This window comes from Dasypus novemcinctus, chromosome 3 (genome assembly GCF_030445035.2).
Source record: "Dasypus novemcinctus isolate mDasNov1 chromosome 3, mDasNov1.1.hap2, whole genome shotgun sequence".
Lineage (NCBI taxonomy): Eukaryota > Metazoa > Chordata > Mammalia > Cingulata > Dasypodidae > Dasypus > Dasypus novemcinctus.
Genome location: NC_080675.1, coordinates 46,371,677 through 46,395,610, shown reverse-complemented (window position 1 = coordinate 46,395,610; position 23,934 = coordinate 46,371,677). Strand labels below are relative to the sequence as shown.

General features: G+C 37.3%; 1 protein-coding gene across 6 annotated transcripts in view; it reads left to right on the top strand.

Annotated features, from left to right (window-relative positions):
• The window catches only part of SYNE2 (spectrin repeat containing nuclear envelope protein 2), a 400,819-nt gene that overhangs the window by 101,037 nt on the left and 275,848 nt on the right, over positions 1–23,934 (top strand). For all 6 annotated transcript variants that reach the window (XM_058293295.2, XM_071213892.1, XM_058293293.2 and 3 more), the window contains one exon: positions 12,275–12,471. In XM_058293295.2, the coding sequence (XP_058149278.1) occupies positions 12,275–12,471 (197 nt within the window). The remainder of the gene's footprint in view (positions 1–12,274; positions 12,472–23,934) is intronic.

Sequence of the window (23,934 nt, the reverse complement as noted above, 5' to 3'; positions counted from 1 at the left end):
TATGTACAGTGGCAAGACAATTTCTTTCATTCCTTCCTCAGTGTCTGCATCCTTTTTTTTTTTTAATTTTTAATTTTGTTTTCAAAAAGTTTTAGATCACATTAAAGTCACATATACAATATAGGGGACTCCCATACATCCAACATCAAACCCTTTCCCCCCTTACCCAGCAAGGATCTTTTTACGTTCATGTTATATTTGCTGTAGCTGATATACAAATATTGAAACATAGCTACCAAACATGGTTTCATTTTGGTTTACATTATGTTTTATATTTTAGACTATACAATTTTCTAAATTTTTAGATACATTATGGTTTACATTTTAGCCTATAGGCTTTTATACATTTTTGGTGAAATTTAACATGTCCTATTTCCATCATTGCACGATATTGTGGAACACTTCCACTGCCCCCTAGTTACCTGCTTTCATCTATTCTGTTCCTCTCTCCCCCTCCCCTCATGGCCCATATTGACAACCAAACTTCACTGCTTGAAGGACCAGATTCACAGATACTTTCATCAGTGCTGAGGGCTTGACACACTAGACTGTCCTACCCCATTGGGAGCCACCAATTCTCTGAAGAGACACAATTCCCAATGTTTGAGAGCATCAGGCCTCCCCAGGGTGGGGGTACACCTTCACACTCATTGTATGGGTCTCCACCCAATGACAATTACAAGATGAGCAATTACACACTCCCTAGAAGCCTGCCCCTGTGCCAGATAGCCCCCAATTAAGAATCTTAAACAGGTAATCCTTCCTTATTATATTTTCTAAAGAGTTTTCTCAACATTATAGTTTCAACCACATACCTGACAATCTCCCATGTTCCTCCAAAACCTCCCCCCAATTCCTTGGGTCATCTGACCCATCCACCCAACCCTAGCCCCCCTCAAGCCTGCAAAGCCCCACCCAGTAGTATCTCTGTGCCCCTGTCTTATTCCTTCCCTGTACAACTACTTACCTCTACTTCATTATAGATTTCACCTGTGTAGGTGTCAGCTCACAACCTTCCTCTCCCCCCAATTTCCTGTAAGCCTATCATCCAGTTTCTAACTCTCTGAGAAAGCTTGGTTTGCTTATTTCATATCAAAGAGGTCATGTATATTTGTCCCTCACTGCCTGACTTGCTTCACTCAACATAAGGTCCTCAAGATTCATCCATGTTACCACATGTTTTTGTACTGTATTCCTTCTTAGAACTGAATAGTATTCCTTTGTATGTATACCTCTTTGAATCCCTGGGTCTGAGATGAGTTTCTTGTAGACAGCATATAGATGGGTCATATTTCTTTATCCATTCTTCAATCTGTGTCTCTTGACAGGTGAGTTTAATACATTGACATTCAGTGTTATTACTCTCAAGGAATTACTTACATTAGCCATATTTTCTTTGGATTTGTGTATGTCATATGTTTTCTTCTTCTCTTTTTGTCTTTTTAGTTGTTCTTACACTGTCCTCCAACTCTGTCTCTCCTGTTTTTTTTCTTTCCTTCTGCAGAACTCCCTTTAGTATTTCTTGAAGGGCAGGTTTCTTGTTGGCATACTCTCTCTCTTTTTAAGATTTAATTTTATTTTTCTCCCCCACCCCCTACCCCCCAAGTTGTCTGCTCTCTGTGTCCATTTGTTGTGTGTTCTTCTCTGTCCACTTGTATTCTTGTCAATGGCACCGGGAATCTATGTCACTTTTTGTTGTGTCATCTTGCTGCGTCAGCTCTCCGTGTATGCAGTGCCACTCCTAGGCATGCTGGGCTTTCTTTCACATGGGGCGGCTGTCCTTACGGGGCACTCTCCTTGCACATGGGGCTCTCCTACTCGGGGGACATCCCTGTGTGGCATGGCTCCTTGTACACATCAGCACTGCGTGTGGGCCAGCTCATCCAGGGTTTGAACCCTGGACCTCCCATATGGTAGGTGGATGCTCTATCCGTTGAGCCAAGTCTGCTTCCTGGCATATTCTCTTAGTTTCTGTTTATCTGTGCGTATTTTGAACTCTCCATCATTTTTGAATGCCAGTTTTGCTGGATACAGTGTTCTTGTTGGAAATTTTTTTCTTTTAGTACCTTGACTATGTCATACCAGTGCCTTCTTGCGTCCATGGTTTCAGATGAGAAATCAGCACTTAATCTTATTGAGCTTCCCTTGTATGTGATGGTTATCTTTTCTCTTGCTGCTTTCAGTATTTTCTCTTTGTCTTGAGCATTGGATAATTTGACAAGTATATGTCTTGGCATAGGCCTATTAGGATTTATGCTGTTTTGGATACGTTGCTCTCCCTGGACATGTACATTCATTTCCCTCAATAGATTTGGGAAGTTCAGCCATTATTTCCTCCAACACCTTTTCTGTGCCCTTTCCCTTCTCTTCTCCTTCTGGGATACCTATAATGCACATGTCTGTGCATTTTGTGTTGTTGTTCAGGTCCCTAAGTCCCTGCTGGATTTTTTCTATTTTTTTATCAATCAATTCTACAATCTCTTTGATTTCAGATGTGCTGTCTTCAACATCACTAATTCATTCCAGCTTCTTTAAATCTGCTCTTATTTGCTTAAGGTGTATTTTTGATTTCTTGGATTGTGCCATTCATCACCATCATATCTGTAATCTTTTTGTGTATGTTTACAGTTTCTTCTGTATGCTCTCCAAGTGTTTTCTTTTTTTTTTAAAGATTTCTTTATTTATTTCTCTCCCTCCAAGTGTCTTCTTTCTTTCTTTCTTTTTTTTAAAAGATTTATTTATTTATTTAATTCCCCCCCCTCCCCCGGTTGTCTGTTCTCTGTGTCTATTTGCTGTGTCTTGTTTCTTTGTCCGCTTCTGTTGTCATCAGTGGCACGGGAAGTGTGGGCGGCGCCATTCCTGGGCAGGCTGCAGTTTCTTTCGCGCTGGGCGGCTCTCCTTACGGGGTGCACTCCTTGTGCGTGGGGGTCCCCTATGCAGGGGACACCCCTGTGTGGCACGGCACTCCTTGTGCGCATCAGCACTGCGCATGGGCCAGCTCCACGTGGGTCAAGGAGGCCTGGGGTTTGAACCTCGGACCTCCCATGTGGTAGACGGGCGCCCTAACCACTGGGCCAAGTCCGTTTCCCTCCAAGTGTTTTCTTAATATCCTTAATCTCTTTCTTCATTTTATTAAATTGGTCCAAGATATATGTTTTGAGGGCTTTGATTAGTTGTTCGATGTTCTGCTCCTCTTCCTGGTTTCTACTTTGTTGATTGGATTGGGTCATGTTTTCCTGACTATCGCTATGGTTTATAATTTTTTGTTGCTGTCTGGTCAACATTTTATCTTGATGGGTTTGTTCAGTTGATTAACTTCTCCATCTAGTCTCGGGGTTTATTTAGATGCTGTTTTGTGTGTGTGTTAAGTCTTCTCTTTGACACTTTGTTCTTCTTATTCTATTTCCTCCTCGTTGTCTAAGTTCCCTTGAAGAAAAATACTAGGGTCAGGGAAGGCAAAAGAGGTAAGAAAAGAAAAAGTATAATAGTAGTACTGATAATAAATATTAGCAGAAGAACCATGTGAGACCTAGGAGAATGGATATTAAACTCATGTAATCTTTGTAGCATTGTAACAGTAAAAAAGTAGAGTATTTACAATGAAATGGTAAACTCAATATGGAGAAGAATATAGTATGAATTAAAAGGCCAGTGTGGTCAGGAGAGAGAGAAAAAGAAAGGACAATAACATAAAAAGTGAATAAAAGATAGAAAACAGAATAGAGGTGTTAGAAATAAAAAGGCAGAAAAATTGGGAGCTAAGCAAAGAGAGGTGGAATGTAAGAGAAACAGTAGACAATGGAAAGAGGATAGCGTTGGTACTCAAAGTCAGTACACACAGAAAAGAGGAAATTGAGGATGAGGAAGCACAGCAAATAAGAAACACTGCCTGCAGCACCTGATTAAAAAAAAAGAAAAAAGAAAAAAAGGGGGCGGGGAAGGAAAGAGAGAGAGAGAGAACAAACACCATGGGGGGATAAAGAGGAAGGAAAGACAAGAAAACAAACAAACAAAAAAGACCAGACAAGGCCTCAAACAAGGAATCCTCTTTGCAATTGAATAAACTGCTTAGGAGTCTATCCTTCCCCCTTTCTCCATTCCTCACTTCCCTCTCTCCCAGGACAGCAGAAAGGCTGTGTGAGAGCTCCCCTTCAAGATTCAAATGGGACTCTGGTGAACCAACTCAGCACAGAAAATGATGTTTCTTAGTTTTTTTGAGAGAGAGCACCCACACCTTGCAGGAACCCTAAATATGCTACTGGAAACCTACCAAGCATGTCCTACTGTCTCCCTCCCTTAGGTGTGCTATGCAGGACTAGTTAATTTTCTGGCTCCAACTTCTCCCAGACCAAGTTTCCCTATCCTAGGAGGTTTAGGTAAATTAGGCAGAGCCCACTTTGAGTCTTGGCTGTGGCAAGACCAAAACAGAAGAAAACTGAGATTGAAACACCTCTGTAGAAAGGTGCACTGATGATTGCCATCAGCTGGTCAGCCTGGATATTGCATGAACAAAAATTGCTTTTGGTTCTTCCAGTACCTTAATTCCTGGGAGAAAATCTGCAGCCCATTAGTGAGTTCCTGGCCTTATTGTGAGAACTTAAGCTGAGCAATTTTAAGACTGAGAATAAGTTGAACCAAATATCTAAGAAGAGCTGTGAAAAGAAAAGAATAGGCCAGAGAGGGAAATTGGCCATCAGAGTAAATTCACCAACATATTCAGATGCCTAAACAACAGGAAAAAATTACAAGCTTTATTAGAAACAGGAGGAGATGGCCCATCTAAAGAAACATAACCAAATATCCTGAAGAAATACAAAATTTAAAACAATTAATGATAATCACATAACTCCTAAATCAATTCAAAGAATTGAAAGAAATTAAGAAGAAAGAGATAACGGATATGAAGAAGACACTGGGTGAGCATAAAGAATAATTTGAAAACCTGCAAAGAAAGTAACAGAACATATGGGAATGAAAGACATGATAGATGACATAAAAAAATACACTAGAGGCACATAAGAGCAGTTTTGAATTGCTTGGAGACAGAATTAGTGATTTTGAAGACAGAACATCTGAACTGGAAAGGCAGGAGAAAAGAAAGATAAGAGAATGGGAAAAATGGAACAAGTTCTCAGGGAATTGAAGGACAATGTGAAATACACATTCACATTATTGGTGTCCCAGAACGAGAAGAGAATGGAAAGCAGCAGAAAGAATGTTTGAGGAAATAATGAATGAAAACTTGCCAGCCCTCATGAAAGACTTAAATATTAGTGTCCAAGAAGAACAACACACCCCAAAAGAATAAGTCTGAATAGACCTATCCTGAGACACCTACTATTCAGAATGACAAATATCAGAGATACAGAGAGGATTCTGAAAGCAGCAAGAGAAAAGCAAAGCATCAATAAAATATAACCTCAAGAAGATTAAGTGCTGACCTTTCATCAGAAACCATGAACAAGAGAAGAAAGCAGTATTATGTATTTAAGGTACTGAAAGAGAAAAACTGCCAGCCAAGAATTCTGTATCTGGCAAAACTGACCTTCAGAAATGAGGGTGAGCTCAAAGTCTTCACAGACAAACAAAAACTGATAGAATATGTTACCAAAATATCAGATTTTAAAGAGATACTAAAGTGAGTGCTACAGCCTAAAAGTAAAAACAAGGGTGAGGGATTTGGAGAAGAATTTAGAAATGAAGATTATTAGGATGGGTAAATTGAAGGGTAAAAAGATGCACAAAAGTGTGTTATGACAACAGAAAGCCAAAGGACAAAATGGATGAAGTAAGTAATTCCTTTACAGTAATATCATTGAATGTTAATGGCTTGAACTCCCCAATCAAAAGACATAGAATGATAGAATGGATTAAAAAATATGAGCCAACTATATGCTGTCTGCAAGAGACTCACCTCAGACATAAGAACACAACCAGGCTAAATGTGAAAGCTTGGAAAAAGGTATTCCATGCTAATAGTAACCAGAAAAAAAGCTGGAATAGTGATACTAATATTGAATGAAATGGATTTTAAATGCAAAACTGTTAGAAGGGATGAAGAAGGTCATTATATATTATTAAAAGGATGATTCACCAAGAAGAAATAGCTATACTAAATATTAATGCACCTAACTTAAGTGCCTCAAGATACATAAGGCACAGAGGGCAAAACTGAAGGGAGAAATAGATGTCTCTACAATAATAGTTGAAGACTTCAAAACACCATTCTCAACATTGGATAGAACATCGGTCAGAGGATAAAGAAACAGAGAGCTTGAATAATATGATACATGAACTGGACTTAGCAGACATCTATAGAGCATTATGCACCAAAACAGCAGGATATACATTACTTTCAAGTGCTCATGAATTCTTCTCCAAGATAGACCTTAAGTGGGTCAGAAGACAAGTCTTGTAAATTTAAAAAGATTGAATTTATACAAAACACTTTCGCTGATCATAACAGAATGAAGCTGGAAATCAATAATGGACAAAAAATAGAAAATTCATAAACATATGGAAATTAAACAGCTCAAATAATCAGTGAGTCAAAGAAGACATTGCAACAGAATTCAGCAAATATCTTGAGATGAATGAAAATGAGAACACAAAAATATGGAAATTAAACAACTCACTCAAATAATCAGTGAGTCGAAGAAGACATTGAAGAGAATTCAGCAAATATCTTGAGATGAATGAAAATGAGAAAATGAGAATCAAAACCTATGGGATACTGCAAGGGCAGTGCTGAGAGAGAAATTTACAGCTCTCAATACGTACATTAAACAAGAAGTAAGAGCTAAAATGGAGAGCTAACTGAACACACACCTCGAGGAAATTGTAAAACAATAGCAAGCTAATCCCAAATGAAATGGAAGGAAAGAAATAGTAAAGGTCAGAGCAGAAATAAATGAAAGAAGAACAGGAAAACAATAGAGGATCAACAAACCCAAAAGTTGTTCTTTGAGAAGACCAACAAAATCGACAAACACTTCGCTAGACTGATAGAAGAAATTAGAGAAGATGAAAATAAATAAAATCAGAAATAAGAGTGGGGACATTACCACCAACCCCACAGAAATAAAAGAGATCATAAGAGGATACTGTGAACAACTATATGCCAAAAAACTAGGCAATATAGAGGAGATGTACAAATTCCTAGAAAAACAGGAACCACCGACACTGACCCTAGAAAAAATAGAAGACCTCAACAAACCAATCACAAGTAAAGAGATTGAAAATGTCATCAAAAACCTCCCAAAGAAGCAAAGCTGGGGACCAGATGGCTTTACAGGTGAATTCTACCAACCATTCAAAGAGTATCTGATACCAATCTTGCTCAAGCTTTTTCAAAAAATCGAACAGGAAAGAATACTACCAAACCATTCTATGAAGCCAACATCACCCTAATACCAAAATAGACAAAGACATTATGAAAAAAAAATTACAGACCAATATCTCTAATAAATATAGGTGCAGAAATCCTTGACAAAATACCTGCAAACCAAATCCAAAAGCACAGTAAAGAATTATACACCATGGTCAAGTAGGTTTTAACCCAGGTATGCAAGGGTGTTTCAACACAAAATTAATTAGTGTAATAAACCACATTGATAAATTGAAGAAGAAAAATCATATGATCCTCTCAATTGATGCAGAAATGGCATTTGACAAAAACAACGCCCTCTCTTGATAAAACCACTCCAAAAAATAGGAATAGAAGGAAGTTTTCTTAATATGGTAAAGTGCATGTATGAACAACTTACAGCTAGCATTTACTCAATAAGACTGATAGGTTTGCCGCTGAGATCAGGAACAAGAAAAGCACCCCCACAGTCACCGCTGTTATTCAATGTTTTGCTAGAAATTCTAACTAGAGCATTTAGGTTAGATAAAGAAATAAAAGGCACCCAAATAGGAAAGGAAGAAGTAAAACTTTCACTATTCACTGATGATATGATGCAATATCCAGAAAATCCTGAAGAATACACAACAAAGCTACTAGAATCAATAGATGCATTCAGCAAAGAGGTGGGATACAAGACTCATATGGAAAAATCAATAGTGTTTCTATATACTGCTGATGTGCAATCTGAGGAAAAAATCAGAAAACATTTCATTTATAATAGTGACTATAAAAATAAAATATTTAGGAATAAGCTTAACCATGGACATAAAGGACCTGTATTCAGAAAACTACAAAACATTGCTAAAAGATACCTTCTAAAGAAGACTAAATAAATGGAAGGATGTTCTATGTTCATGGACTGGAAAGACTAAATATCATTTGACATCAGTTCTACCCAAACTGATTGACAGATTCAACAGAATTCCAATAAAGATCCCATCAGCTTTTTTTGGCAGAAATGGAAAAGCCAATTATCAAATTTATTTGGGAGGGCAAATAGCCAAAATATCTTAAAAGAGAAGAAAGAAGTTGGAGGACTCTCATATCCTTGACTTCAAAGCATATTACATAACCAACAAATGGTGCTGGAAGAACTGGATAACTATATCCAAAAGAAAGAATGGGACCCATATCTCATACCTTATGCAAAAATTAAGTCAAAATGGGATCAAAGACCTAAATATAAAAGCTCTTAGGAGAAAATGTAGGCAAACATCTTCACTATCTTGTGGTAGGTGATACTTTCTTAAACCTTACACCCACAACACTAGCAACAAAAGAAATAATAGTTAAATGGACCTTCTCAAAAGTAAGCAATTTTGCACTAAAAAGGACTTTGTCAAAAGGATGAAAAGACAGCTGACTCAATGGGAGAAAATATTTAGCAATCACATATCCAATAAGGGTTGAATATCCATGATATATAAAGAGATCATATAACTCAACAATATAAAGACAAACTACCCATTTACAAAATGGGCAAAGGACTGAAAAGACAGTTGTCTAAAGGAGAAATGCAAATGGTGAAGAAACATAAAAATGTTCAATATCAGTAGTGATTAGGGAAATGCAAATCAAAACTACAAGATAATATTTCACACCTATTAAATACACCACTATTTAAAAGTTGGAAAATTGTAAATGTTGGAGAGGATATGGAGAGATAGGAACACTTATTCACTGTTGGTGAGGATATAGATTGGTACAGCCACTGTGGGAGACTGTTTCACTGTTCCTAAGGAAGTTGAATATAGACTTGCCATGTGACCCAGCAATACCATTACTAGGTATACACTCAGAAGAAGTGAGAGCAGTGACACGAGTAGACATAGACACACTGATCTTCATAGAGGCATTATTCACAATTGCCAAAAATTGAAAACAACCCCAGTGTCCATCAGCTGATGAATGGATAAACAAATTCTGGAGAATACACATGATGGAATATTATGAAGCCGTAAGAAGAAATGAAGTTGTCAAGCATATGACAACATGGATGAACCTGAAGGACATTACGTTGAGTGAAGCAAGCCAGACACAAAAGGACAAATACCGTGGAATCATGAGCTAAATATATTATGTAAACACATGGAATTAATAATTAGAATACAGGTCACCAGAAAATAGAATGAGGGTAGAGAATGGAAAGCTCATGGTTAACCTGTGAAGAATTGGTTAAAAGGTTGTTTGTAAATCTTTGGAAATGAATGGAAATGGTGAGACCACATCATGGTATTTGTGACTAGCAGAGTCTTATATGGTTGAGACAGTGGTCAAAAGGGTAAGTCTAAGGACAGGTATATTACAAGAAAGAAAGCTAAAAAACACAACATGGGCCTGTATAACAATGAAACCTCATGTAAAATACAAATATGGGTGATACTGTGTATATAAGGCTGTTTATGCAAAATAGCAATAGAAATAAACTAGAGAGAAGGAAACAGAATAGCAGCTATGTATGGCAGGGGAATCCTAGAGAGATTGAGATGTGATGAGTTTTGCTTGTTTGGTTCTTGGTTTTTATTTTTTAGTATATTATTGTTTTTACTGGAATAATGAAAATACTCTAAGAATTATTGAGGTGATGAATGTACAACTGTGATTATACTGAATACCATTGACTGTACCCTTTGGGTGGATTTATGCTTTATTAATATGTATTAATAAAAGTGATTTATTAATTTATTTTAATATGTCACGTCTGTCTTAATAGCTTGTGTATTCCCAGAACATAATCATGCAAGTGCATGGTAGGTGCTCCATAAATGTTGAAATAATGCATAAGTAACTTGCACAGGAAATTGCCTCTTGGAGCTGTGTGTGATTACATTAAGAGGACCTAGTCCCCATTACTAAGAAAGTTGTAAACCAGTAAGGAAATAAAGAGATGGGAGTGTATGCATTTTTTAAAAGTGAGGTCAGGTAGTTAGTGCTCATGATTTCTTTTTTAAAAAGAAAAATGTTACTGCTCTTGAGAGATATTTACTTTCATTTTAACCAAGTGCTGGGACGGGCTTTAGGGGGAGCCAGGAAGTAAGGAATCAGAGCTCTCACTACCGGAAGAGCTGTAGAGCTCAGCAGCATTCCTTGTCATTCCATCACTTTGACAGGATAAATAGAGTTATACATACTCTACTGAGCTCTGTCAAATGCCCAGGCTTCTGAGTTAGTCCTTCCTTTGAAAGGGTAAGATGTTAATTTCTTCAGCTTTACCTTTCTTTACTTGGCATTTTCAGAATCCTTTGTTTTCTATGAGTGGCAGAAACATACCACATCATATGGATTTTAAATACATTAAATGAACTTTTCCTTGAATCTCCTAGAGACAATTTTGAGTTTTCTGAAAATTTTAAAAACCAACATCATAGCTTGTATGGAAAACATTACTACATCATATTCAGATTTGCTTCATTTATGCATAACCTTCAAATCCTTTCCAAGTTTATATATTTTACCACAGTTTATTTTTTCTCCATGTTCCTCCTTCTTATCTTTCAAATATAGAGCCTGTGCTAAACTTAAGAGGTAGCTCCTTGTCTTGAGTAATTCATCATGAGTACTTCCTAGTCTTGTCCATCATTGGTGGTATTATTAGGTAATCTTTATTTCAATAATCTCTGATTATTTGGGACTCAGATGTGACTGTATTATAAGATATATTTTTTCTATTCTTATTTGTGAAGCAAGTGAATGGGGCCCCACTGCCTCCTTCTAAATGAGCCTAACCCTGCCCTCTTTGTGGTCAGCTAGACTCTTTTACATGACTTTCACGGATCCTTGGTCAGATCCAGAATAGGGATTTATTGAGTGATTCAAGGGCATACAGTAAGCCCCTGTCATATGTCTGTCATTATTTTGGGGCTGCAGATGAATTTTCCTTGGTGAACAAGTAAAACAAGGCACTCACGGGACTTGTACCCTAGCATGGGAAGCAGATGAACAGATATGGTAATTATAGTCGGCAGTAAGGTTAGGAAAGACTTATGATGTGACAGAAAATGTCAAGCATAGGGAGAGGCTCTCTTTTAGCATGGGTGGTCAGGGAAGACCTCTCTAAGGAGAAGATGCTTGAGCTGAGATCTGAAGGGAGAACATCGGCTATATGGAAATCACGGAGAAAGAGTATTCTAAGGGGAGGAGCGTGGCTGCTGAGAAATAGGAAGGGGGACTGTGTGGCCGTGTGGTTGTAAGAGAGGGGGAGATAAAAACAGAAGAAGCAGGCAAGGGCCAAATGCTGAAGGCCCTTGTGGGCCAAAGTGAGAGATGTTATTCTAAATACAATGGCAAGCTGATGAAAGCTTTTAGCAGAAGAATGACAAGTCTATCTATCTAGTGCACAAGTAGACCACTCAACTGGCACAATGCATCATTTACTTGTTCTTATGAGAAAGAAAGTAGTTGTCTATAGCTAGGGTCCCTAATTATACATAGCAGTCTGAAGTCAGTCATGAGCCAACAGATTGCTGAATGAAAAGTGGGGGTGAGTCTCAAGACTTGAAAAAGCATCATTGTCACTCAGACAGCTTTTAAAAGACACGGACTGCGAAGCCCACTTTCCAGGTTGATTCAGTAGATCTGGAGGAGGGCCTGAGAATTTGCATTTCTAAGTTCCTAGACAATGCTGAAGTTGATATTGCTGGTTCAGAGACCACACTTTGAGACCAAATGTTCTGCGTATCCTGAGCCTCACCAAACTTGGCATTTTAATTTAATTTGATCACAAAATGAAAACAATTTTTTCCTGCAATGATTTCTACTGCATACTTGATTCCTTAATTTTATAGTATTTGTTATTGACTGTAGTGGAGGTGCTTGATATAGTAGCTTTAATAGTATTTATCATGTTTTTATCTTTCTGTATGATAGGTATGAGTCTGTCAGTGTTACAGATTTTAAGTCAAGCTGGAGAAATGGAATGGCATTTTTAGCTGTCATTCATACCTTGCGACCAGACCTAATTGACATGAACAGAATAAAGCATAGATCCAACAAAGATAATCTGAAAGAGGCCTTCAGAATTGCAGAACAAGAATTAAAAATCCCTAAATTGCTGGAACCAGAAGGTAAAGAATTTTTTTTTTCTTTTTAAGGCAATAATATTTTAAGATACAGAATGAGGTTGATATTAAAATAGTACATAAACAAACATAACAGCATTATATTCTAATCCTGGATGATTGCATTCTCTATTGAATTTCAGGAAATTAAGAGTTTCTACCAGTTAACTTGAGTAATTGCAAGATGAAGCCGCAGCTGAAAGCAAACACTGCTGTCGGTTATAACTTGAGCCTTTGTCTTTGTCTGAGCTTTCTTCTGTTGCTTTCTATATTGTATTCTTGATTCTATTATTCTGTTCTAAAATATCTCCTATAAGATGCATTGCATTCTGTCTTAAATGCAAGTTGTATAAATATTTGCCCTTTTCCACTCCATCTCCCCAGTTAAAGCTGAACTTCTGTGAGGGCAGAACTGCTCCTTTTTCTGTTTCTCTCTACACGGTTGGCCAAGCTTTGCCCTTTGATTATGTTGAATTGTTAAATATTAAAAATCCTAAGTCTACATTATGTTCACAGAGAACATCATCAAACTATAATCTATTTTAACTTCATAAAATTAAGATTTGAATAACTTGATTCTTTCAGAAAAGTTCTTTAGTTTAGATTGTATTGTTTCATCATGTACCCCAAGGTTAGAAAAGGGGCGTATAGTATTAGTAAAAATTTTAATGAACTGACAGGTCAAGAAATATGAATTCTAGTCTGAACTGTATAATCAGTGGTGTGCTGGTAAATATTTAATGATCAATTCTTCAGAAAAATGCATGTGCATGTATATATATGCATATGTACATAAATTTATTATAAATATTATATACATGAGTACATAAGTTTATTATAAATTTTACTGATATAGAGGATGTGTAACATATGATTTATAAATAATAATAAAATATAATATACTTTATTATAAATTCCATATAACCCAAAAATGCTTTGGTTGATTTTTGCTGAACTCCTGTATCCATAGCCAAATAGTTGCAGTTGCTGAACAAGGGTAGTTCTGACATGAATGTTGGCTGACATTTCCCATTATGGTAATGAGTAAATGGAACAATGAAGATGTGTGTCAGAACCTCACTCGTTTTTTTTTTAAACAAATCAATTTTATTGATACATGTTAATAGAGCATACAATTTATCCAAAGTGTACAATCAATAATGTTTGGTATAATTACAATAGCTGTGTTCATCACTTCAATCATTAAAGCATTTTCATTATTTCAATAATAATAGTAAACAAAAAAACAGACAAGCAAATAAGAAAATTCCTCACCTCTGTTTCCCCTATTGTACATAGCTGCTATTTCTGGCTATTCTTGCACAGTTATTTATTTGTTTATTAAGCAGTTTTACTGAGGTATATTTACATACTATATGATCTATCCAAAGTGTATAATCAATGACCTTTTTTTCCCAGCTGTTAAAAAGTCCTTTATTGTAAAATTGTAAGATAAATAGAAAAACAGATGAAAGAAATCACAAATTTTAAAAGAGATTGCAAGACCAGATTAGATTTAATGTAATCAATTTTTAAAAATTAAAGATAGCATAGCAACAAACCTTTATAAATGTGAATAATAATTCAATTATAGAAGGAATTAATTATAACATAATTCTAATTTTCATATTATAGCTCTAACTATTGGACATAATCTCTAAGAATGAAAGAAATTATTGGTTTAGTTATTTAATTTCTACATAATTCTTTCTAGATTATCCAATTCCTATTTGGGAATTCTTCACATCTTATTGGAATGAATTAAAGTAGATAACAATTTGCCAACTCATAATTTTATGAGGCAGAAAAACTCAAAATCTTGTTCAACAGTAGTCATGCTAAATCATTAGTTATCCAGATAGGTTATTTTAATTAAAGAGTATGAATAAGAAAGGGTTAAAGAAAAATGTAGTATCCAAAAATATATCTCTTCTCAATTAAAAGCAGTTGTTTATTTTGTATGAAAAAAATTACAGAAAACAAGAATTTCCAAATGCACTGAGTAATTATTGTTCATATACTGTAATGTTATTTGCATTTATCTGGTCTACTCCAGCTCTATTTTGGTTACTATTTGCATGGAATACCATTTTCCAACCTTTTACTTTTAACCTGGTTGTGTCCTTACATCTGAGGTGGGTCTCTTGTAGATAACATATAGATGGTTCATATTTTTTTATCCATTCTGTCAGTCTCTGTCTTTTGATTGGGGAGTTCAATCCATTAATATTCAATGTTATTACTGTAAAGGCATTACTCACTTCATCCATTTTGACCTTCCACTTTCTGTTGTCATATTGTTCTATTGTCTTCTTATCCTTTAGTTTACCCTTCCTAATAATCTTCATTTCTAAACTCTTCTTCAATTCTCTCACCCTTGTTTTTTTTTCCTTTTAGGCTGCAGCACTCCCTTTAGTATCTCTTGCAAACCTGATCTTTCGGTAACATAATATCAGTTTTTCTTTGTCTTGAAGACTTTGAACTCACCCTCATTTTTGAAGGTCACTTTTGCCAGATACAGAATTCTTGGCTGGCAGTTTTTCTCTTTCAGTACCTTAATATGTCCTACCACTTTCCTCTCTCCTTCATAGTTTCTGATGAGAGGTCAGCACTTAATTTTATTGAGTTTCCCTTGTATGTGATCTTTGCATTTTTCTTGCTACTTTCAGAATCCTCTCTATCTCTGATATTTGTCATTCTGAATAGTAGGTATCTCAGGGCAGATCTATTTGGATTTATTTTTTTTGGAGTGTGTTGTCCTTCTTGGATATTGTTATTTATTCCCATCATAAGGGCTGGAAAGCTTTTGGTCATTATTTCCTCAGATACTCTTTCTGCCCCTTTTCCATTTTCTTCTCCTTCTGGGACACCAATAATGTGAATGTTTGAACATTTCATGTTGTCATTCAGTTCCTTGAGACTCTGTTCCATTTTTTCCCATTCTTTTCTCCTGTCTTTTCTAGTTCAGATGTTCTGTCTTTGAAATCACTAATTCTGCCTTCAGGCAATTCAAATCTGTTCTTATGTGCCTCTAATGTATTTTTTTTTTTAAAGATTTATTTATTTATTTCTCTCCCCTTCCCCCTCACCCCAGTTGTCTGTTCTCTGTGTCTGTTTGCTGCGTCTTCTTTGTCCGCTTCTGTTGTTGTCAGTGGCACAGGAACCTGTGTTTCTTTTTGTTGCGTCATCTTGTTGTGTCAGCTCTCCATGTGTGCGGCACCATTCTTGGGCAGGCTGCACTTTCTTTCGCACTGGGCGGCTCTCCTTATGGGGCGCACTCCTTGCGCATGGGGCTCCCTTACGTGGGGGACACCCCTGTGTGGCACGGCACTCCTTGCATGCATCAGCACTGCGCATGGACCAGCTCCACCGGGTCAAGGAGGCCTGGGGTTTGAACCGCAGACCTCCCATGTGGTAGTCTGTTCTGTGTCCATTCACTGTGAGTTCTTCTGTGTCTGCTTGTATTCTCTTCTTTTCTTCTCTTTAGGAGGCCCTGGGAACTGATCCCAGGACCTTCTGACATGGAAGAGAGGCACTCATTCACCTGAGCTGCCTCAGCTCCCTTATTTGTTGTCTCTCTCACTGTCTCTCCTCTGTGTCTCTTTTTGTTGTGTCAACTTGTTGTACCAACTCTCTGAGCCATGCGGGCCAGCCAGCTCTCCATGCCACTTGGGCCAGCTTGCTTTTCACTAGAAGGCCCCAGGAATCGAACCCAGGACCCTCCATATGGTAGACGGGAGCCCAATCACTTGAGCCACAATGCTTCCCTGTCTAATTTATTTTTAATCTCATCTATCATATCTTTCATTCCCATAAGCTCTGTTCCTTTCTTTGCAGGCTTTCAAATTGTTCTTTATGCTCACCCGGTGTCTTTTTATCTCTTTCTTCATAATGTCTTCAGTTCTTTGAATTGATTTAGGAGAGTTATATGATTATCTTTGATTAATTGTTTTAAGTCCTGTATTTCTTCAGGATATTTGGTATGTTCCTTTGGTTGAGCCATCTCTTCCCATTTCTAGTAACACTTGTAATTTTTTTCTTGTTGTCTAGGCATCTGATATGTTGGTGAATTTACTCCGATGGCCAATTCTCTCGCTTGCCTGTTGTTGTTTTCTTTTTCCTTTTCCATAGCTCTTCTTTGATATGTGGTTCTCAGTCTTTAAAATTGCCCAGCTTAAATATTCAAAATCAGGCTAGGGACTCACCAGTGGGGCACAGATTTTCTCCCAGGGGTTGGATACTGAGAGCATGAAGTTTTTGACCTTGCAGTTTCCAGACCGGCCAGCAGATGGTGCTAGTCAGCGCACCAGTCCATGAAGACGTTTCAGTCTCAGCTTTCCTGTGTTCCTGTGTTGAATCTCCAATTCAGAGATTCAAAGTGGATCCTACTGGCCTAATTCACTAAAGAAAAGCACCCTGATCTCCCTCTGAGTTCCCATGAAACAGCTGAAAGGGAGGAAGATGTGTGTTCCTCTTTCAGGTGACTGGAGTGAGCCAGGTGTTTTACCCCACTTACTATCTTGGGGGCAGGGAAACTGAGTTTTTCCTGCCCAACATGGGGACTTGGTAACTCCCATTTGTGGTTTCGGGTTCTTCTTTTCTCTGTCCCTCATTCTCTTGGGAGTTGTATAGCACTGTCCTGGTCTGCTGACCCCGAAAGCAAGTCTCTCAGCCAGCTTTTGGATCTTTCTCTGTTGTTTTTGTGAGAGCATTCATCTCTGCCTGTTAGTCCATCACCATCTTCCACAATCCTCACTCATTCTTTAATGGCATGAGTGACTTCTTTCTTTGTTGGAATGAATACTGGAAGAATATTTCCTTAAATTTTTTGTGATGTTTACAATTTAACTGGTACAGATGGGACATATTTTTAAGATTAACCTGCTTTATTAACATTTCCTCCATCCCTTTCGTAATAATCAACAACACAGTAACAAACCAAGCCCTTATTTGCATAGTTTTGTAGTGTAAATATTTCTACTTTGACTCATTTCAGGCTTCCAATACTAAGTCACTGACCATAGAGTTAGGAAGGGATGTGCAGAAGCACACTATTGTATATTATTTCTACCACACTGATGCAATAGACATAAAAAACCTCAAGAGCACAGATAATAGCAAAATAAAGTAAAATAATTAGGAAGTGATGAGTTTTGAATATTTAACTTTTTAAACTTTTTATTTTGAAATAATTTCAAACTTACTGGACAATTACAAAAATAATACAAACCCCATACAGAGAAGTCTAGCATAGCCCCACCACTTCAGATTCCCAGATCTGCCAATTTTTACATTTTGTCACCTTTATAATATCATTCTATCTACCTATTATCTCTCTCTCTCTCTCGCTCACTCTCTCATTTATGTATCTTCTGAACATTTGAGAGCAGGGTGTACACATCGTACTCCTTGAACACATAATGTTTTCATGTCCATTTCCTACTAACAAGAATAATCACTTACGTAATCACAATAAGTGCAATTATCAGTTCAAGAAATATGCCACTGATGGAAAGCTTACATTCTGTATTCCAAATCATTCTTATGTCCCAATAATGTCCCTTTGAGACTTTTCTCCTTCATTCTTAGATCCCTTCCATTATCTTACATTGCATTTAATTGTCATTATTTCTTTAGTTTCTCTTTCTTATTTTTTAATTGTAGAAATAAACAAACAACTTAAATCTTCTCTTCACAACCCCTCCCAAACATACCATTCAGTGGGATTAATCACTTGTGACAGTACACCATTGCTGTAACTTTGCCTTCACCCCAAACAGAAACCCTACACTCATTTTGTATTAACTTCTCACTGCCCCTGCCCTCCACCCCTGGTAATCTGTACTCTAACTTCTGTCTCTATGAGTTTACATATTCTCTGATATTTTCTATGTGGTTACCATGGGACTTAACATCCTAAATCTGTAAAAATCTCATTTGTTTTTGTATTAACTAAACAACTTCAATAGTATACATAAACTATATTCCTATATTCCTCTGTCCTCCCGCCTTTATGTAATTCTTATCACAAATTATATGTTTATACATTATGAGTCCAAAACGATTGATTTTTCCATTACATTTTGTGCATTTGTCTTTAAGATCCTGTAGGAATTTAAAAGTGGAGTTACAAGTCAATAATACAACAGTGCTTGTATTAAAATTTACCACTGTTTATCTTTATTGGAGATCTTTATTTCTTTGTGTGACTTCAGTCAGTTGTCTAGTATCCTTTCCTTTCAACCTACAGAACTCCCTTTAGCATTTCTTGTAGAGCTGGTCAAGTGGCGACAAAGTCCCTCAGCTATTGTTTATCTGGGAATGTCTTAATTCCTCCCACATTACTGAAAGACATTCTTGCTGGATACAGAATTCTTGGTTGGCAATTCTTTGCTTTCAGCACCTTTAATATGTCTTCCACTTGCCTTCTTGCCTCTTTGGTTCCTGATGGGAGGAATCAGTTTTAATCTTATTATGGTTCCAGCATGACATGTTGCTTTCAGAATTCTTTCTTTTTCTCTGGCATTTGACAGTTTGATTATAACATGGTGTGGTATGGATCTATTTGGTTTATCCTGTTTGATGTTTGTTGAGCATCTTAGATGTAAGTATTCATGTATTTGGTTGAATTTGGGAAGTTATCAGACTTTATTTCTCTGAATATTCCCTCTGTCCCTTTTTTTTCTTTCTGGGATTGTGTTATTGATACACTTGATGGTGTCCCATAGACATCCCTCAATTTTTTTTTTTTTAAAGCATTCTTTATTTTTATTTTTATTTTTATCCCCCCACCCCCGGCTGTCTGTTCTCTATGTCTATTTGCTGCGTGTTCTTCTTTGTCCGCTTCTGTTGCTGACAGTGGCACAGGAATCTGTATTTCTTTTTGTTGCATCATCTTGTTGTGTCAGCTCTCCATGTGTGCGGCGCCATTCTTGGGTAGGCTGAACTTTCTTTCACGCTGGGCAGCTCTCCTTACGGGGCGCACTCCTTGTGCGTGGGGCTCCTCTATGTGGGGACACCCCTGCGTGGCAGGGCACTCCTTGCACACATCAGCACTGCTCATGGGCCAGCTCCACACGGGTCAAGGAGGCCCAGGGTTTGAACTGCGGACCTCCCATGTGGTAGATGGACGCCCTAACCGCTCACTGGGCCAAGTTTGCTTCCCTCTGTTTACTTTTCTTCATTCTTTCCTCTTTCTGTTCCTTAGACCAGATGATTTCAATTGTCTTATCTTAAAGTTCATTGTTTCTTTCCTCTGCCAGCACTGGTCTGCTGTTGAACCCTTCTAGGGAAATGTTTTTTTCAAAGTGAAAAGGAGTTTTTATTTGGTTGTGCAAGCAAAGGAATCAGTTGCCTTAGATGGCTGCAAAACTGCCTCCCTTTCTAGGAAATTTTTAATCTCTTTGGTCTTTAATTTGGTCTTTAATTCTCTTTGGCTCCTTTCCACAATTTCCATCTCTCTATTGAAATTCTCTTTCTGTTCATCTGTTGTCTTCCTGATTTCCTTTTGTTCTTTGCCCATGTTTTCCATGAACTCTGAGCATATTTAAGATCATTAAAAAATATGTATGTTCGTCTGGCATGTCCCAAGTTTGGTCCTCCTCATTGATGGTTTCTAATACTTTAATCTTCTTTGCCTGGGTCATTGTTTCCTGTTTTGTTTTGTTTTTTGTTTTTTTTTGCTTTTTGTTTTTGGTGTATTTTGTAACATTTTGTTGAGACCTGGAAATTTTGATACTTTATTTTGTTATTGCTTGTGTTTATTTATTTTTAAATTTATTTTTATTTATTTCTCTCCCCTCCCCCACCCCCATTGTCTGCTCTCTGTGTCCATTTGCTTTGTGTTCTTCTGTGTCCGTTTTTATTCTTTGTCAGTGGCACTAGGAATCTGTGTCTCTTTTTGTTGCATCATCTTGCTGTGTCAGCTCTCCAAGTATAAGCACGACTCCTGGGCTGTCTGTGCTTTTTTTCATGCGGAGCGGCTCTCCTTGCAGGGCATACTCCTTGCGTGTGGGCCTCCCTATGTAGGGGACATCCCAGCATGGCATGGCACTCCTTGTGCACATCAGAACTGTGCATGGGCCAGCTCACCACATGGATCAGGAGGCCCTGGGTTTGAACCCTGGACCTCCCATATGGTAGGCAGACGCCCTATCAGTTGAGCCAAATCTGCTTCCCAGTTATTGCTTGTATTTAGACTCTTGAGTCCTCTGTTCCTTAAGCTGGTGTCCAGCTAGTGTTAAAATAGAGCTTTTTCTGAATGCCAGGAGCTAACAAAATAGAAGTTGGTTCCATTCATACAAATTACATGAAAAACTTGTGAGCCTTGTATGTAGCTCTATCAGAAAATAGAACTTTCCAAAGATCTTTCCTGGATAATTGCACCTCCAATTCTGACTTACACAGAAATTGCTGACTGGTTCCATGTTCAATTAAAACCCCAAATTGAGCACTATTCCCTAAGGACTTGCTTTCCAGAAGTTCAAAATTTTCTAAACCATCCATTTCTGGCTTATTTGTGCCCAGAAATTCAGTTCACAGCTTATCCCTTTCCTCTTGTATTTTACTAGAAGCTGCAAGGAGAAACCAGGCTGTACTTTTCACCCTTGCCTTTTAAGTCTCCTCAGCTAAATACGCATGTTCTTCCCTTTCAAATTGTGCCTTCCATCTGACATCAGAACTCCATTTTGTCAAGTTCTCTGCCACTTTAAAACAAGGATCACCTTTCCTTTGGATTCCAGTAACACTTTCATAATTTTCTTCCAAGGCCTCATTGGAAATACCTTTAGTATCCATACTTCTACCAACAGTCTCTTCAAAGCAGTCTAGGCCTTTTCTACCAAGCATCTCACACATCTTCCAGACTCTACATATTACCCAATTCCAAAGTCATTTCTGCATTTTTTGGTATTTGCAATAGCAACACCCCAATCTCCTATAGCAAAATCTGTATTAGGTTTATCTAGGGCAACTGAACCAACAGGAGTGTGTGTGTGTATAAAACGCAAATATTATGAGTTTTTTAAAATAGGAATTGACTCATGCAGCTGTAGGGGTGGGCAAGTCCAAATTCCATAGCGTAGGCTGCAGGCTGGTAACACTGAAGGTTTTTGATGAATTCCCTGCAGAAACTGGCTGGCTGAAGTATAGGTAGAAATTCTGCCTTCGGATTGCTGAAATCATCACTTCTCCTTTTAAGGCCTTCATCTGATTGGATGAGACTTCTCTCATTGTTAAATGCAGTCACTTCAGTTGATTGTAGATATTACCAGCCATAGATGCAATCACCTAACTGATTATTTAAATCCATGAAATATACTCACAGTAGCAATCAGGCCAGTACTTTCTTGGCCAAACAACTGGACACCATTACCTGACCAAGTTGACGCATGAAATTAACCATCACAGTCACTTAACTTTTGTGTTTTGAACAACTTTGTTGAGATACAATTCACATACAGCGGAATTCTCTTAAATGTAAAATTCAGTGTTTTTCAGTATATTCACAGTTGTACAACTATAATAAGCACAATCAATTTTAGAACATTTTCATTACATCTGAAAGAAACCCCTTACCCATTAAATAGTCATTCCCTACTTCTCCCCTTATGTGCCCTCCCCACAAGGCAACCACTAATCTACTTTCTGTCTCTATAGATCTGCTGATTCTGGGCATTTCATATAAATGGAATCATGCTGTATTTGTTCTTTTGTGACTGGCTTCTTTAACTTAGCATATTGTTTTCAAGGTTCATCCATGCTGTGTTATAGAATGTATCAATACTTCATTTGTACCGATCAGTATTGATTTTACAGGAAAATTGAGAAGATAGTACAAAGTGTTCCCAAATACCCAGTTTCCCCTACTGTTAACATCTTATATTAATTATGGTGCATCTGTTACAATTGATGAACCAATATTGATATAAGTATAAAGTTCATACTTCATTCAGATTTTCTTAGTTTTTAATGACTCTTTTCTATTCCAGGATCCCATTTGGTTGTCATATTTCCTTACTCTTCTTTTGGCTGTAACAATTTCTCAGAAACTTTTTTTCTATTGATAACCTTGCCAGTTTTGAGGGGTACTAGCTGTGTATTTACCAGGAAGCCCGTTTATTGGAATTTGTATGTTGTTTTTCCTTGTGATTAGATTGGAGTTAGTGATTTAGGGGAGGAAGTCCACAGAGGCAAAGTGCTAGTCTTATTACATTGTATCAAAATATATTACCTTAGATATCTATCAATATGATTGTCAGTGTTGATCTTGATCACCTGGCTAAGCTAATGTTTGTCAGGTTTCTCCTCTGTTCAATTATCCCGTCCCTCTCCCCCTTTCTATTTCTATCCTTTGGAAAGAAGTCCTTATGCCGAGCCCACACTTGAGGAGTGAGGAGTTACGCTTCCCCTCCTTGAGGGCAGTTTATTTACGTAAACGATTTGAAAACCTTCTGTACTGGGGATTTGTCTCTTCTTTTATTTATATTGGTATGACTCATGGATATTTACTTTTCTACTTTGGATTATAATTCAGTACATCCTGTTTATTTTGTTGTTCAAAAAGTTCCAGATTTGGCCACTGGGAGCTCTTTCAGTTGGCTCCCGTCACCCTACTCCAGCTTTTTATTTATACCTTTTACATGTTTGATGCCTTGAATTATATAATTTGTATATGGATTAGACTCACTTTTTTCCTCATCATACTTAGAGTATCCATTGGTCCCAGTAAATAAATTTACTGAAACATGTATAGTATGTTGTATTGGTTTGTTTGTTTTTCTTCTAAATTCTTGAGGGGCAGATAATGTCTTCTCATCTCTGATATCTAGCATCTATTTATTGAATGAATAAATTCACCATAAGGCCCCCGAGGACAAGGACTGTGACATATATCTCTTTGTCATCCCTGTATGTGATGGGCATTTGTCGGCACTCTATAAGTACTTGTTAAACTGAGTTTAACTGAATTTAATAAACAGAAAATATTTCCTTTTCATTAATCTCCAGTGGTTCCTTTGGCAACATGCCAAGAGATATCCCCAAATTATAAGTGTTCATTTTGTCTGTGACATATAATACCCCCTTTTTGTGATTTTGTGGTACACCTTAGTTTATTATATGCTCAGGGAAGTTCTGTACTTAAAGCATTTCTGATTTTTTAAACTTTGTTTAATTCAGCATTTTCCAAACTTATCTGAGCATGGATTCTTTAATGTAACACCTTATATGCTCTCTTTCCTTGGTACCTAGCACAGAGTCTGGCACATAAAAGGAACTCAAAAATATTTGTTCCATGTATACATGAATGAAATTTTGTGGCTATCTTGAACAAGTCTTCTGTATGATATATATTTTCAGAAATGTTTTACTGCACAAATGCTGAAACCTATGTATTGCCAGAAATGGATCCAAGTTACTGTATATTCTGGCACTCCTGAAAGTTTTTGTATACCATTATCTACAGAAAGA